The 16,382-nt window shown below is 42.4% G+C and overlaps 1 protein-coding gene across 1 annotated transcript in view; it reads left to right on the forward strand.

Moving 5' to 3' along the window:
• The first annotated feature begins 315 nt into the window (after positions 1–315).
• RPS6KA2 (ribosomal protein S6 kinase A2) overlaps positions 316–16,382 on the forward strand; it is a 312,842-nt gene continuing 296,775 nt past the window's right edge. The window contains exons 1-2 of the mRNA XM_050893272.1: positions 316–378; positions 3,438–3,482. Coding sequence (XP_050749229.1) covers positions 316–378; positions 3,438–3,482 — 108 coding nt within the window. The remainder of the gene's footprint in view (positions 379–3,437; positions 3,483–16,382) is intronic.

Below are 16,382 nucleotides of genomic sequence, written 5' to 3' on the forward strand. Positions count from 1 at the left end.
CCCAGGCGGCGGCGGCGGCGGCGGCGACCGAGACGGGGGCTGCGGGGCTCTGTCGCGGGCTGCGGAGCGGCCGCTGTCGCCTTGCCCTGCCTCCGCGCCTGCGGAGCGGCCGCGCCCCGCCTGTGGGCTCCCCCGGGGCGCGGCGGCCGCGGGCAGGCGGGGAGCCATATTGCCGAGCGGGCGGAGGGTCCCGGGCCGGGCTCCGCCGGGTGTCTCGGCGCCGACTGACACCACCTCCCTCCTCTCCCGCTTTTCCTCGGCGGACGCCGCGCTTTCCTTCTGCTTGATCCCGGCTCCCGGCAGGCATCGCCCAGCATGCCGATCGCCCACTTACTGGAGCTATGGAAAGGGATAGAGGTGGAGCCCATGGAGACGGAGGTGAGCAGCGGCGGGGGGGGGATGCGGGCGGCTGCAGCGGTGCTGCCAGCCTCCGCTTTCTCGCCGGGGGAATCACCTCGGCGCTGCCCCAAACCTCGCGAAATGGGTGCGATGAGGTTCCCTCGCCCTCTCCGCTCGCTACTGAGAGCGGGGAGAGAGGCGAGGCTGGGAAACCTGTTGCCCCACACCCGGAGTGGTTTGGAGCGGGGGTGTCCGCGCCTGTGCCGCTGCGGAGCCCGGCCGGGTGCGGCGGCCGGTGCGGGCTGCCCTGCCGCCCGCTCCTGCACCGAGTTTGCGTCGGAACCGTAGTCCTGGGATTTGGGGAGGCTGTACGGGAAGGAGCGTGTAAAACAGATGGGAACCTGCGAAGCAGGCTGAGTAGGACTTAGGCTCACATGTAAACATGAAGTATGTGATCTCTAATTTGAGGCTAGGATAGGTCTGTGGTCCTCACTTCTGTTTTGATTTCTGAGCTTCCTTGTGTTTGCTTTAGCATCAGCACAAAATTATAGTATTGTAGAGTTTTCATTACCTGCAATTTAAGATTCTCTTGTGTCAAAGGTATCATCTTTTTGTGCAGTAATGGGCAGAGTGGATTCTTGAGTATTCCTGGGGCTCTTGAGTAGTGCAATTAAAAAGTATTTCTGGTCAACTGTTTCCAGTGCAGGATACATTTTTGTAACAGGTGACAGAAATAGATGAGTGAAACTTGTGAGGTGGGGGGGTTTGTGTGTATTTCGTAACATTCCCCCTCTCCCCCCAGCTCTTTGATCAGAGTACTGTAACAGGGTTGTGGGGAGAGGGACAGAGGGGAGTGTAACTTAGGCAGGTTCCAGGCAACAAAAAACACTTGTCTCAAAAGAGGAGTTGCTGAGCTGTGGAAAAGGTTTCATACAGATTGTTAGCTTATATATTTAAACAATATGGTGGAAGTGATACTATAAGGCATTATACCAGCATAGCTCATTCTGGAGTCCCTAGGTTAAGAATGAGTTTGGGGGGCTTGCAGAGGTTTATATTGTGTAATTTATTTCTGAGTGCTGCCACTTGCTCCACTTTGTGAGATGCAAGGAATCTGAGTGCTAACAAACAAGTTGTATCTGGGAAACAGTGTATTGTTCCCGATTTTGTTTAAGAAGTCAACTGACACCTTGTTAAGTCACTTTCCTAATGAGAAGATATGTATGACTATACTTACGGTGAACAGTTTTCTGCTGAACATCACAGAAATACTATGACCATAGTATTCAACGTGTGTGTACATGCTTGTTCTCTTCCTCCCTTCCTCCTAAAATCAGTTTGTTTTGTGTGTCCAGTATTTTTCTTTCTGCCCCAGACAGAAAACACTTCAGTCATTGCTCAGACTGCTTTTTCTGCCATCAACTTCTGGGAAAAACTTCCCTAGATCATAGGGTAAGCTCCTGAATTAAGGCTCAATGTCCATTGCTTGGGACAACAGCTTTCTATTGTCACCTCTTTTGTTGGTAGAGGACCATTTGGACCTTTCTTCCAGAAGATACTGTGTGGGTCTCCTTACCAAGTGTAACTGACCCATTACAATGCTAGTTAATCAGATGTTTGGTTTTGTGGTTTTTTGTGGGAGTTATTTTGCATTTCCTGCTTTAAAGAATATCATAGCTATGAGCTACACTGCTCTATCACTCTTGCTGAGATTTCACTTACAAAAAGTTTACAGAGGGTTAAGGGATTACAGGCATAAACTTTTGCAGTTTAGATGAGAACAACAGATAAAGCACCATTTATTGGCTCTATTTATTGCTATCTCTAAGCATGTTAAAGACATGCTATCACTTATAACCCTTTTAAATCGTGCTGTAGATAGAATTCCTAAAGTACTGTTTGTTCAAATCTAATTAAGGTACATAGAAATTAATTTCGTCTCTTGTGGGCTATTGTCCATGAAGACCAGTCGTCTTTTCAAACAGCAATGACATTTACCCTCTAATGAGCTGAATGCAGCTTAAACACTAGTGATTGGACTGATTCAAGGGAGCTGTCACAGGCTCTGAATCTGTGTGGGATAAAATGTTTTCATGATTGTCTGCAAGTTGTTCTTTTTCACGGAAGCTTTTCACAGTTAGTAGACAAGGAGGGAGACAGTTTCTTTCTTTTATGCATATGGACCTCTTTCTCCTCCTCTTCCTTAATGCCAAAAAACCTTTTAAAATAGAGGCATTTATGAGTGCCTGGGCATGACTCAGGTGAATGACTTGCAGACATTAAAGACAGCATTTATAGTAAATCAATTGCTTGATAAGGAAGAGTGCATTGAGGGCATGTTCCATATTATGTTTGTATAAAGGAAGACTGGAGCAAAATCCTGCTTCGTTCACCTGTTGGCTCAGGAGGTCATTAATTGTCTGACAAGTAAGCAAGAAAATTGGGATATTTGCTGGGTCTAGAATTTCTTTGTGGGTAGGCAAAGTTATCGATCCCTCTCAAGCTGGATGGATGGGGTAGTGAATTGCAGCCTTGGGAATACTTTCCTGAGGAGGGGCTGTGTGATCAAGCTCTATGCAATCTTTCTACCTATTTTCCGAAGGGTTCATCACTTAACAGATTTCAGCTGAGCACCCATTAAATGAAAATATTTAAATGGGAGTTGACTATTTAGAAAACTGTCCTATGTATACTCTCTTCTCAGCAAGAAATACTGTTCCAGTTCTCTAGTTAGGTTTATTCATTAATAATCTTGTTTAGTTCTTCATTCATTCTTGTGCAATTTCTATGACAGACATGGTTTTGACTATTCATCAGCAATTTTAATAGTGCCAGTGTGCTCTTGCTTTCCCCTATGTTTCTTAGCATTTTATATATCTTGGAGAAAGCAGGTCCTCACAGATTCAAAGGTTAATTCACCTCTGCTAAGTGTGAAGAATTGAACGTGCCTGCTACAGTAGTATAAATTTGGAGTGGCTTAACTGACTAACAGTAAACTGACTGTATTTTGTGCTAGAACTTGGCTTAGAACTGTGTCTTTCTCAGTAACATATATTTACAAGACTTTTTTCCTCTCTTTTCTCCTCTCTGTTAACTAGCCTGTGGTGGAAGATGCTACCCTGGATGAAGAACCTGTAAAAGAGGTAAATTTGTTTATTCATGGATCACACAAATGTTAGGAAATATTATAATGTAATCTTCTGCCTTTGTGGAAACAAAATGTCTCTGGTACTTCTTCTCCACATGCTTCTAGCCCTGAAGATGCAAAACCAACCCATTTTTTGGTCTCTTATTACAAGGTCAAGTAAAAAAGGAGAATAGACTTGTTCAACTAGAGGTTAGGGAATTTTATTTTACAGATATTGTCCTTGTGCTGGTTTTCCAAGAATTGAACACACAACTTCGAGGCATATGGATTTCCTGCAGAGAAGATTTTGTAATGACCTCAAAAAGGGTAGCTGTCATAATAACAATGCTTGTGTATTGTGAATTGTGCCTGATGAATCAACCCCAAATACTGTTAAATTGAATTCATTCCTGTTTTCCACTAGGCTGGCTCTTCATGCAGAGCAAGACTGATCTAACTCTTTCCTTCAAGTTAACCTGCTGTTTGTATTATTGTAGTATTGTACTATGTGCTAACTAAAAAAAAAAACAACAAAAAACCCCCCAAAAACCCCAAACCTACAGAAAAACACAAGTCTTGCCTCAAAGTGTTTAAATGTTGAATAGAAGAGACAGAAGGCGATATGAAGATACAAAGCAGATGAGAACAAATCAACATTCACTATTATGATGAGCTGAGGGCAAATCTTGGCTGTAAAACTGGGTGCTGCTGGTCCCAGGTGTCAGTACAAGGTGCTGCTGGTTTGTGTAGAGTAAACCAAGGTGTGCTTGAAAGATGGTTAGGCATCTCCTGATTTCAAAAAGTGAAGGAGCCTGAATCCTTTCAGGATTGAAGGGGGGCTGCAAAGACACTTGTCTAAATAGCCACCTTTGAACACGCTAAACTTCCCAGTATCTCCTACTCCTTGAAATTTCAAACTTACCCTTACATTGAAAACTAAACATTACAAAGGTAAGTTTTTGTTACTTTCTGCTATGTTAAAGGAATAGTTTTAGCCCCCCTAATGATAGAAAAGAGGAAGAAGTCTTAGTTTTGAGCTCTGTGAAATGGATGCAACTTCCAAATGTAACTTTTTCCCTCCTTTTCCATTTCTTGAAAAGACAGCACTAAATTACCCTACAAAAAGCTTGAGGCTGAAATTAAGTGCAGGTAACTGGGCTCATCACATTATCTTTGAGGATATGGCTGAAGATTAAATTTCTGGTTTGTGGGTTTGGGTTTTAGGATGATTTTTTTTTTGAAGATAGCCTTCATTTCCTAAATGAATTTAAACCAGTTAATTTTCATTAGGGATGCATCTTATAATTCCCAAGTTTTAAATTTGGCAGAAAAAAATTGCATGTAACGACTACTTATTTAGAAACCTCAGCTCTGTGTTCTCTCATTTTCTGATGTGTTTACTGCTGTAAGTATTACAATTTGCAATTTGGTATCTGTAATTGCATTTATCTTTCTGTGTGTCTACTCCTGCCTCAGCAAGGCAATTGCAGTGTCTGTATGCCAAGTGGGAGGATGTACTTGTGTCTGATTGAAAAACCTGCTGCACTTGTGCATTATAAAATGTGTACACAGTGACCACTAACAAATCATTGGCAGTGAAATATCACTGTCCAATGTAGAAGTACCCTCACACTTCACTTTCCTCCATGTGCCTTTGTTATGCAGTACTACAGAAAAATAAGAAAAGCTGTTTTTCACTCTGCTGCTGTCATTTCAGCCCTTTACTGGCTTAGTCTGTAAGCCTGTTCTATTTCTATGAAGCCTGCATCTTAATGTAGTGGTATTGTAGGAAGGAACGGTCTGCTGTTCTGGTGACTTTCTTACTGATAGCTGTACTGTGCCCAAGCCCAAAGTCAATTTTTTTCAGGAAACATTAAAGCATGACTTAAGGAGTGAATTTAAATCATGTAATGCAATGGATCACGTTTGCTTGAAGGATGTTCTTGTAAATAACCTGCTTTAGGCTATGTTGGCCTTCTGCTGTTTCTTCTATCCTGTGTATAGTATGGACAAATGAGATGGTGGCAAAATGCATTATATAAAAACTGCACTTGTTTTTCTGAGGTCTGATCTTGCTGTTGATGGATAAGTTCTTTAAATGTCTTGGGCATAAATTCATGGGATTGTTGGATACAGCAAGTATTTCTGAGGCACATCTTGGTCCTAGAGCAGCGTGTGTCAGCTCTGCTCTAGAATTGTGTCACCTAGATTGCTCAGGGTTGCTATCATCAGGGTGTTCCCATAGGAGGTCTTCCCAAAGCAATGGTCCCTGTTTGTCCTGCCACAAAGGTGAGCAGGTTAGCTGATGGGAATTTCTTTGAGAGAACTTCAAACTCCTGCAGCAGTCCTTGCTTAGACCTGTGGGATGCAGTTTTTCCATAAAGTGATTCTTTTTGGCAAACTGGCCTTTTTTTATAGGGGATGATATGTTTGACCATGTGGCCATTAGAGGCCCAAACATACTTAAACAAGGGTGATATACCTTGTGGTCTGGTCTAGGTCCAAGTTAAGCATTGACATTCTATCTAAATCCTCCTTGAAGGTGTGGTTGGCAGCAAAATTCTTTGTCACATCTTTCTAAAATAGTGAGCATATGTGCAGTACAGCTCACAGCACTCTGAAGTTAAAGCATTCAGAAGCTACATTGTAACATTGCTTTGAGCTGTTTTACCCTTTCAAGGGAATTTGTATGCTTTAATTGAAGGCTTGCATGGGGCTCTCAGGAAAGTAGAGGAGAGATGCAGCGGAAGTGCTGATATCCAGCCAGAAGCAGAACTGGGTAAATCCTCTTAAGTTTTGCTCTATGAAAGTTGCATGGCAAAACTGAAAATGGCAGGACCTAGGCTTACTGTTAACTCCTGTACAAAGTTTCCAAAGACACATGTAACTTCTGCTGATACTCTGTACTCTTGTGCAAATGTGAATAATAAAATTGGAGGGAGAAAAGGTGGTTGCTCTGTGTGTAGTCTCATGACAAGCATGCATTGCAGGCTCTACCACTGTCCATAGAGGATATGGATTTATTGGATCCACAATGAAGGATCAAGCTTTTGTAACTAATGGCAGTAACAGCTAATGTGATAGCATTTAGGAGCTGAAGAAAGACTATATTGAATGACCACAGTGAGGAAAGCATAAAACCTCCATAGCAGTGAAAACTTTACATTTGTTGCTCTAGTGCCACTGTTATCAAGGCAATGATAAATGCTCATAGCATCATAGAAGGCTGATGTTGGAAGGCACCTCTGGAGATCCTCTAGTCCAACCCCCTGTGCCTTCGTCAGAGCAGGGTCAGCTACAGGAAGGTGCTTGGGACTGCATCCAGTTGGGCCTTGTATGGACTTCACAACCTCTCTGGGCAGCCTGTTCTAGTGTTTGATCACCCTAAGAGCAAAAATGTTTTCTCATGTTTAAATAGTGTCTTGTGTTTTGGTTTGTGCCCACTGCCTCTTGTCACTTCACTGGATACTACTGAGAAGAGTTTGGCTGTTGTCTTTACTTCCTCCCTTCAGGTATTTATACATCTTAATAAGATCCACTCTCCATTCCTTCCTTGCCCCCTGCATTGTCTTCTCCAGGGGGAACATTCCAGCTTTCTCAGACTTCCCTTTTACGTCAGATCCTCTCATCCCTTAATCATTTTTGTGGTGGTCCACCTTCACTGGGCTTGCTCTAGTATGTACATGTCTCTCGTGCACTGGGAAGCCCAGAATAGGACACCACTCTAGATGTCTCAGCAGTGCTGAGTAGAAGGGAAGGATCATCCCTTGACCTGCTGGCAACACCTTTTCTAATATGGCCCAGGGTGTGGTCAACTTTCTTTGCCAAGAGGGTGTGGTGCTGGCTCATGTTCAACTTGTCCACCAGGACCCCCAGGTCCTTTTCTGCAAAGATGACTTCCAGCTGTTTGGCCCCCAGCCTGTAGCAATGCATATGGTTATTCTTCCCTAGGTGCAGGACCTTGCATTTCCCTTTGCTGAACTTCAGGATAATCCTGTTGGCCAATTTCTCCAGTCAGTAAAGGTCTCTCTGGACAGCAGCACAACTGTCTGGTGTATCAGCTACTCCTCCCTGTTTTGTAACATCTACAAACTTGCAGTGTGTGTACTCTGTCCAATCACCCAAGTCATTAATGAAGATGTTAAACAATACTGGACCCAGTATTGACCCCTGGGGTATGCCACTAGTGACTGGCCTCCAGCTGGACTTCGTGCTGGTCACAACCCTTTGAGTATAGCAGTTCAGTTCTTGATCCATCTCACTCTCTACTTATCTAGTCAGTACTTCATCAGTTTGTCTGAGATGATATGGGAGACAATGTCAAAAGCCTTACTGAAGATAAAAACCACTCACTGCTCTGCCCTCATCCACCAAAACCGTCATCCCTTCACAAAAGGCTGCGAGGTTGCTTAAGCACAATTTTCGTCTTTGCAAATCTATGCTGACTACTCCAAATCATCTCCTTGTCATTCATATGTTAAGGAATTCTTTCCAGAAGGATTTGCTTCATCACCTTTCCAGGGATCAAGGTGAAGCTGACTGGCTTGCAATTCCCTGGATATTCCTTCTTGAAAATAGGAACTATGTTTTGCTTTCTTCCAGCTCTCAAGAAGCTCTCCTAGTTGCCATGAGTCTTTGGAGTATCAAGAGTGGCCTTGCAATGACATCAGCCAGCTCCCTTGGCACTCAGATATATCTCATTAGGTCCCGGTTTTTTTGTATGTCCAGTTTGTTTAACTATTCCCTAACCTGACCCTCCTCCACCAAGGACAAGTCTTTCTTTCCCGCCTGTCTCAGGGGCTTCGGATTCCCAAAGGCCCATTATTACCAGTAAAGATCAAGGCAAAGAAGGCACTGGGTACCTTGGCCTTCTTGTATCCTTTGTCACTATCTCCCCTTCCCCACTCAGCAGCAGGACCAAAGGTATTCCTTTTGCTGCTGGTATACTTGTAGCAGCCCTTCTTGTTGTGCTCCATGTCCCCCACTAGATTCAACTGCAGAGACGCTTTGGCTTTCCTGACACCATCACTAAATGCTTGGATAGTCTCCGTATTCCTCCTGGTCACCTCTCTGTGGTTCCTCCTCTCATATACTTCACTTTCATGTCTGAGTTTTGTCAGAGGCTCCTTGTTCATCCATGCAGGCCTCCTGCTGCCTTTGCATTGATTTCCTGTTGGTCAGGATGGCCAAATCTTGAGATTGGAGGAGGTGATCCTTGAAAATTAACCAACTCTTCTGGACCCCTCTTCCTTCTAGGGTCATCTTCCATGGGATTCATCCGAGCAGGTGCCTGAAGAGGACAAAGTCTGCACTGCTGAAGTCAAGGGTTGTGATCCTGCTTTCTGCTTTGTTCTTTTCTCTCAGGATCTTGAGCTCCTCCTTCTCATGGTAACTGCAACCACGACTGCCCTTGAACTTCACATTCCTGACTAGTTCTTCCTTGTTTGTAAGGATCAGGTCCAGCAGAACAATTTCCCTCATCAGCTCCTTGATCACCTGTGTCAGGAAGTGCATTCATCAATGCAGAAATCTCCTGGATTGCTGGTGCACTTTCAGAAGATACCAGCGTGGATAAAGCAGATCATTTGAGGATCAGGGCCTGCACACATAAGGCTTCTTCCAGTTGTCTGAAGAAGGCTTCTACTTCTTCCTAGTCAGGTTTTCTGTAGTAGGTACCTACCACAGCATCAAGGCACATCTGCACTAGTGTAATGCTGAACTGCCAGTAACAGCCTCTCTTTCAAAGGCGCTAGAGTAGTATTTGACTACAGAGACAACGGAGAACGTTTGCAGGCTGTTTGTGATTGTCACTAGGATTATCTCAAAACAGCTCAACCAGTGTACACAAGTGCTAGAATTGTTGGTATATCACTTCATTTCTCTGACCAAAAAAAAGCAGCTAACTTAAGGCAGGTCAGAACATTCTAGCTGGCCATTCAAAGAGTTGCTTTTGTTGCAAAATTGGGGAAGTGTTTGTTGGTTTTTTCAGTAGTATCTGGTAAGCTTCCCCTTGTGTCTCCCACTTCAATTGATTAAAGGTCTCAATACACCTGGTATGGACTGTTCAATCCATTATAAAAATAAATGTATGTTGTGGATGACTTAATCATAATGACCGCGTAGCAAAGCAAAAAAAAAAAATCTGCATCTTGGTGGTTAAGCTTGCATGTCACAGGTTAGTATGCATATTGAAGGTCTAAAAAACAGAATAACTGTAAAATTCTCTGCTGCTTCAAGAGTTGTGTGTTTTGGTTGTCAGGAATGATTGCAGAACACAAGCTTTTCCTGGGGCAGGAGGTTATTAAAGAGAAAGACTGAAGTTTCCTTTTCTCTAAATTGGAGAAATATGGATTTGATGAAGGGACCACTTGGTGCATAAGGAATTGGCTGGATGGTTGCACTCAGAGTTACGGTCAATGGCTCAATGTCTGAGTGGAGACCAGTGACGAGTGGCATTCCTCAGGGGTCAATATTGGGACTGGCGCTGTTTAACATCTTTGTCAGCGACATGGACAGTGGGATTGAGTGCACCCTCAGCAAGTTTTCCAATGACACCAAGCTGTGTGGTGCGGTCGACATGCTGGAGGGAAGGGATGCCATCCAGAGGGACCTTGACAGGCTGGAGAGATGGACCTGTGCGAACCTCATGAAGTTCAACAAGGCCAAGTGCAAGGTCCTGCACATGGGTCGGGGCAATCCCAAGCACAAATACAGGCTGGGCAATGAATGGATTGAGAGCAGCCCTGAGGAGAAGGACTTGGGGGTATTAGTGGATGAAAAACTGAATATGACCCGGCAACGTGTGCTCGCAGCCCAGAAAGCCAACTGTATCCTGGGCCGCATTCAAAGAAATGTGACCAGCAGATCGAGGGAGGTGATTCTCCCCCTCTACTCTACTCTTGTGAGACCCCACCTGGAGTACTGCCTTCAGCTCTGGGGCCCCCAACATAAGAAGGATGTGGACCTGTTGGAGCGAGTCCAGAGGAGGGCCACAAAGATGCTCAGGGGCTGAAGCACCTCCCCTGTGAGGACAGGCTGTGAGAGTTGAGGTGGTTCAGCCTGGAGAAGAGAAGGCTCCAGGGAGACCTTATAGCAGCCTTCCACTACCTAAAGGGGGCCTACAAGAAAGGTGGAGAGGGACTTTTTACAAGGGCCTGTAGTGATAGGACAAGGGGTAATGGCTTTAAACTGAAAGAGGGTAGATGTAGATTAGGTATAAGGAAGAAATTCTTCGCTGTGAGGGTGGTGAGGCACTGGAACAGGTTGCCCAGAGAGGTTGTGGATGCCCCCTCCCTGGAGGTGTTCAAGGCCAGGTTGGATGGGGCTTTGAGCAACCTGGTCTAGTGGAAGGTGTCCCTGCCCATGGCAGGGGGGTTGGAACTAGATGATCTTTGAGGTCTCTTCCAACTCAAACCATTCTATGATACAAAAAATTCTGTACCTTGTTAAAAAACTTGGGTCATAGGAACAGCCTGTTCTTTCATGGAAAAGCAAATAGGAAGCTGATCATCAAATGAGTGGTATGGCACAGGGTGTAGAGAAGTATAATTATATGATGCAAAAACTCTTAAGGAGGGAAGCCTAGTTCAGGTTGCTAGATGATGACAGCAATATGTTTACTTAACATTGATTTTTTTTTTCTTCCTTTATAAAAAAAATCCAAATCCTCAAAATTAAGTAACCATGTTTAAAAAAAAAAAGTTGAGTAATGAAAAATTATTTTCTTATCAAGCAATGCTTTATCATCACAGTAAATAGGTACCTGTGAGTCCAGATATTATGCTACACCCCTCTCTAAAAGATATGAATAGAAGTCTCTCTGGGATGCCTTGTTTCTTTCTATAAAAGTAGATACTGAGTAAGCTCAAATGCAGGCACTTTTCTGGTTACTGGAAAGTGATTACCTTGCATAATTCCTTACAAAATTACACTGGTAATGTATCTAAGAAACACATTATGGGTATAGTGTAAGCTGGTTTAACTTCAGTAAATTTTTAAAATTTTTTTAAAATCTCAAGTACTTGGCTTTTATGAAGGATTTGGTAGGTAATAACTGTGTAAATTGATTTTAGAAATTGACTTTTTTTATATTTGGGGAATTCATCCACAGTGCCTATCTTCTAACACTTCTCTTTTTTTTTTTCTGAAGTAAATAACTGCAATTTGCTTTGAAATGAAATTGATCAGGCAACCAACAGAATATCGGTTTCTGTTTAACTTCATGCGAAATAGTGTATATAAAAGTGTGTCCTTGATGGAGGTGAAGGGTTATTCCACCATTGACTTCGGATAAAATGTGAGAGGGGACAGCTGGGGTCATGGAATGAATGAACGGTCCCCTTCTCCTGTTGCACCCCAGAGCCTGTGTTCAGAATCCCAGCACTGGAGGGAAAGCTGACAGGACAACAGCTGCGCTACCCTCTTTGAAAGAGAATTTTATTACTTCTGATTCTTTATAAATTGACTTCTTGTTGTCACTGTCTTCAACTGAATCTTGACAGACATAGGGGAGATACCAGTATAAAAAGAAGAAAACCTGCTTTTTTTTTTTACTCTGATATTTTTCCTTCTCCTCCCCCTTGTACAATTCATACAGCAAATAGAGACATAGAAAACTTCAAATGTTTTGGGCAAAATAGTGTGTAGAAAATGTTATTACACAAACTGAAAGAATTGTGACATTTGAACAGGATATCATTAAACTTAAAATGTTGAAGTTAATGTTAAACTTTGCTTTCTAGCTATTTTTACTGCACAGTTTCTACTACTTTTTTGAATTACTCTTACTGCTTTCAGACAGTGTGCTATTGTGGCTCAGATGCATCAGAGACAGGATAATAGCATTTAAAAAAACTTCTGAAAAAGTCTGTGAATCTTGTCCAGGGTTTCTTAACCCCTATGGCTTTCTACAGCCATTGCTAAGATGATGATGATGAGTTGTATTGCAAGTATTCTCTCCATGGCTGAAGGGTGACTGATCCTGTTTCTCAGAAACTTTGGTCTTTAAGAACCAGAAATGAAATCGGGTTCAATATCTGTTGATACTCTAGATGAGGAGGTGATGCATTTTCAGCTGGTGGAGAAGGCAGCTGATAATTATAACTGGTGGCAGAGCTTTCCTTACATGAGAACAGCTGATGCTCGCTCCTACTGAAGTGTGACTCTTACATGTGTTGGCCATGATCTTCTTGAGCCCTTATTGAATCAGGACTTTGCTGTGGCAGTGATCTCACCTCTGTTCCTGATACTCCAAGAAGTACTGATGCAGTGGGATGGTGCGACTTGCAGACTTCAGGGACAATGCATGAGGGGTGTGTGTGTTTTGTTGGGGTGTGTTTTGGTTGTGTGTGTTAGATTTTTTTTTTTTAAGTTTACAGTGTTTAGCTATTGAACAAACAGCTAACAACCAAATTTTTTCCTAAGTGGACAACAAAACAGCCATCTCTGATTTACTCAATCAGACAGGCACTTGGATGCATAGCAATATATGTGTTCAGAAGCTTTTAAAATAAACTTTGTGAACCGGACTTTAGCAAATGTCATGCTGAATGAGGAAAGGAAGTTCTGACAAAGTATATGCAAGATGTAAAATACTTCACAGAATTAGGCTGCTTGATTTTGAACAAGGGTTATTACTTAAGACAAATGAAAGTTCATCTGTGGGAAACTGTTCTCTCATGAAAATGAACTTGTTCTATAATGGCAGTTGGTGCCCAAGAGAGTGTGCTGGCTATGAGCTAATTGTGTCATCAAGAGAGATGAGTCACTTGGCAGACCCTAGAGTCAAGGATAAATTGTTTCTGTGATGAGTATGGTGCCTCCTAGAGAGCTGTGTTTTGTTTTGTTGTTTTTTTTTAAAGCAGAAACAAACTACAGTTTACACAGATAGTTACAACTCTAGGGTGAGAAAATCAATTTTTCTTCATCACAATGAGCTGAAAGTCCATTGTTTTCCCTTTTTTCCTAGCTTACTCTAGTTTTTTTCCTCACTCTGCTCTTAGGAGAGAACAAACCACAGTGTTTTGTTTGAAATAAAAATTCTTCCTTTGAATCCTCTTCTCTCCTTTCCTGCTACTTCCAAGGTCTATAAATAACTTTCCCCAAAGAAAAAGTGATGTGGCAAAGAAGCAAGATGAGCACTGCTGCTGTTCTGGAAGAAAAAAACCTTCCTCTCACTGCTTTCTTCCAAAGATTTGATGGGAAAAATCAGAAGGTAGCTCTACCATCTGTGACTAAAAAAAAATATATTCTCAAATGGGGACATGGTGAGACACAGAAGAATTATCGTGTTGTCATTGTAGATGTCAAGAATTAAGCTTCTGTTTCAAAGTAGTTATGTGCTTCAGGGTGCAATTTATTTTATCCAAGACCTGACTAGTTTTCCCTGCTGACTTAGAAAGGGAGCTTTGGGTAATAAATTAGTCTGGCTGCATTTGAACAAATGAGTCAAACCCAGAACTTCTGCAAGTTTATAGGACATCTGATCAGTACATGTGCATGTTTATTACACTCGGGGTTTCACAAAAATTATATTGAAATTTACAATGGTGTGCAAAGTATGTAGTGTGTTTTTTGTTGCTGCTCTAAATAAGTTTTGAAAGTTAAGGAGGAAGGCCAATTATCTCTTCTTAAGTACCTGGATGCTTAAAAACTAGCAGATGTTTTGTCTCATTTGGCCAGTTATTTCTGACAGGTGGCCAGGAAATTTATGTTGTATAAACACCTCTATGGAAGACAGAGGGTTGCATCAACACCAGAAAAGTGTGGGGCTGAATATAAAGATCTGATGTCTAGGGTTGCAGGTGGGTATTTGTACAGTAATGCCTGTGTGAAGCTAACTGCAAGTTCCCAGCTGTTAAAAACTTTGATCCAGCATCTATATAGAATTTCTTGCATATCTAAGTTTCTTGAAGTGTTGGTATCATGATCAAATGACCTCTTCGTAATTATATGAAGTTAAAATCTTAAGTCTTCTAAACATATTTATTCTGGATACAAGTGAGGAGCTTGGTAAATGACAAATTCTGACCCTACTTAGACCTGTCTCATCCAAAATGGACTTGGATTTCCTGATTGCTGTTTTTGTCTTTATTTTGTAGCTGTTTTCTCCCCTTTTTAATTGCTATGTTTGTGTGAAGTCAGTAATTAGAGTGACTACTAGGTTCTTTTAGTCTGGTCTAGGATTCTTCTTTCTATTAAAGAAGAAGTTCTTTAAAAGGATTTTCAAACTTCAAAAGAAAAGGGGAGGGAAAGCATAGTGTGTTCTAACTGGCGATCATGTGTATGATGGATGACTGAAGTACAGCCTATCCCTTTCATTCAAGTCTTGTGTTATTCATGGTGCCCTGAGTTTTAAGAGTGGTGTTTAAGCATATTTATTCATATTTAGGCACTTGAATAAATAGCCTGATCCTTCTGTACACTAACAACCACAGTTCTCGCCTCCAGTAATCAGGAGCCGGGGGTTCTCAACATTTACTAATCTAAACCTCTTTTACCTTTTTAGTCCAATTCTCAATTTTCAACTGTGGTGAGAAGGTAATCCTAATATATTTCGTAATACCTCTTATGGAAGAAAATATTCCAAACAGAACAATGAGCAATACAGTACTGTAAAAAAGCTGATACACTCTTGTACACGAGACTATGTTATTTGAGTGGATTGCTTCCTAGTATGTGCTAATAAACATGCATGTTTAATTTACATAATCTCCTGTATTCTCCTACAAAAAATCTTGTATTATGATAAACAGTCTTGAGAGAGACTTCTTGTACAGTATATATTGCAGCAGCTTTTAACAAAATTTGCTTTATTTATCTATTTTAAGGAGACTAAAGGTTGTGAGTCACCCTTCCTATAAAGGGAGCTGATACAAAGGAATTAAATTGCAAAACTAGTGTCTTGATTACATCAGTGAGCTTTCTTTGAATGTCTGTCATCTGAAAACTGTTTCTGACTTATACAGGAGAAGTGTACCTGTGAATTTCCACATCCCATAGTGTGCCTGAGGGCTGTGTTACAGACAATAGCACTGGCAGCTAAAGGTGCAGAGCACCCTGCTTGAAATGCTGCAGCTGTGGTCTTGAAAGCTACTCTGAGCACTCTACCCAGCTGAATAGGGAAGGAATGGTAAGGGGTGGGTGTGTGTGTTTATATATATTTATGCTTTTAGCTAAAAAGGATGTCTTTGAAATGCTTGGTCTCTTCATCTCCTTTCAAGCCATTTTGGGAGGCCCCTTAGAAGGGAGAGTGTAACAGGAGAAGGAGGGCTAACTTCTGTTCCTAAAATGAAAGCTAGAGCAAAGTGATGCTTGGCACTCTCTAGCCTCCTAACTGCAGTATTCCTGACTGCACCTGACACAACGGGCCTCTGAGGTGAAGTCTGTCTAAAGCCTGTCCTGCAGCAGCACTGCAGAGGAGCCGGTTGCAGAGTTGGGGGTTATGGAGTCTATCCAGAGGGAAGTTTTCCTAGGGTAGCCTCCTTTGATCTGTCCTGCTTGTCAGCATGCAGTGTGATCCAGAAGCAGCCTTGGTTCCTTGGCCCTGTGTGTGCCAAGCAAGGTCAGAGCTCCGTCCCAGAAGGGCTGGGTGCTAGGTAGTTTGATTCACACAGAGGTGTGCTTGGGGATTCCTTCTCAAACAACCATCTAGGTTCTTCACAGATGCCTGAATGATCTATTGCACTGTTAGCAATCAAATACTTGGAGAAGATCATCTCAAAGCTGAATACCTAGGCCTGATGTGTATAATCCTGTTAAATTTTAGGGGAAAACTGAAGGAGTACCTATTTCCTTTAAATTTGGTAGGGTTGCTGTAGACTTGCACTAGATGCACAGAGCACATCCAAGCCAGACAATGGAGTCAGGGCAGGAGAATGTGGTGTGTGTCTGGGTTTACTTCTATATCTAATTACTT

Source organism: Gymnogyps californianus, chromosome 3 (assembly GCF_018139145.2).
Source record: "Gymnogyps californianus isolate 813 chromosome 3, ASM1813914v2, whole genome shotgun sequence".
Classification (NCBI taxonomy): Eukaryota; Metazoa; Chordata; class Aves; order Accipitriformes; family Cathartidae; genus Gymnogyps; species Gymnogyps californianus.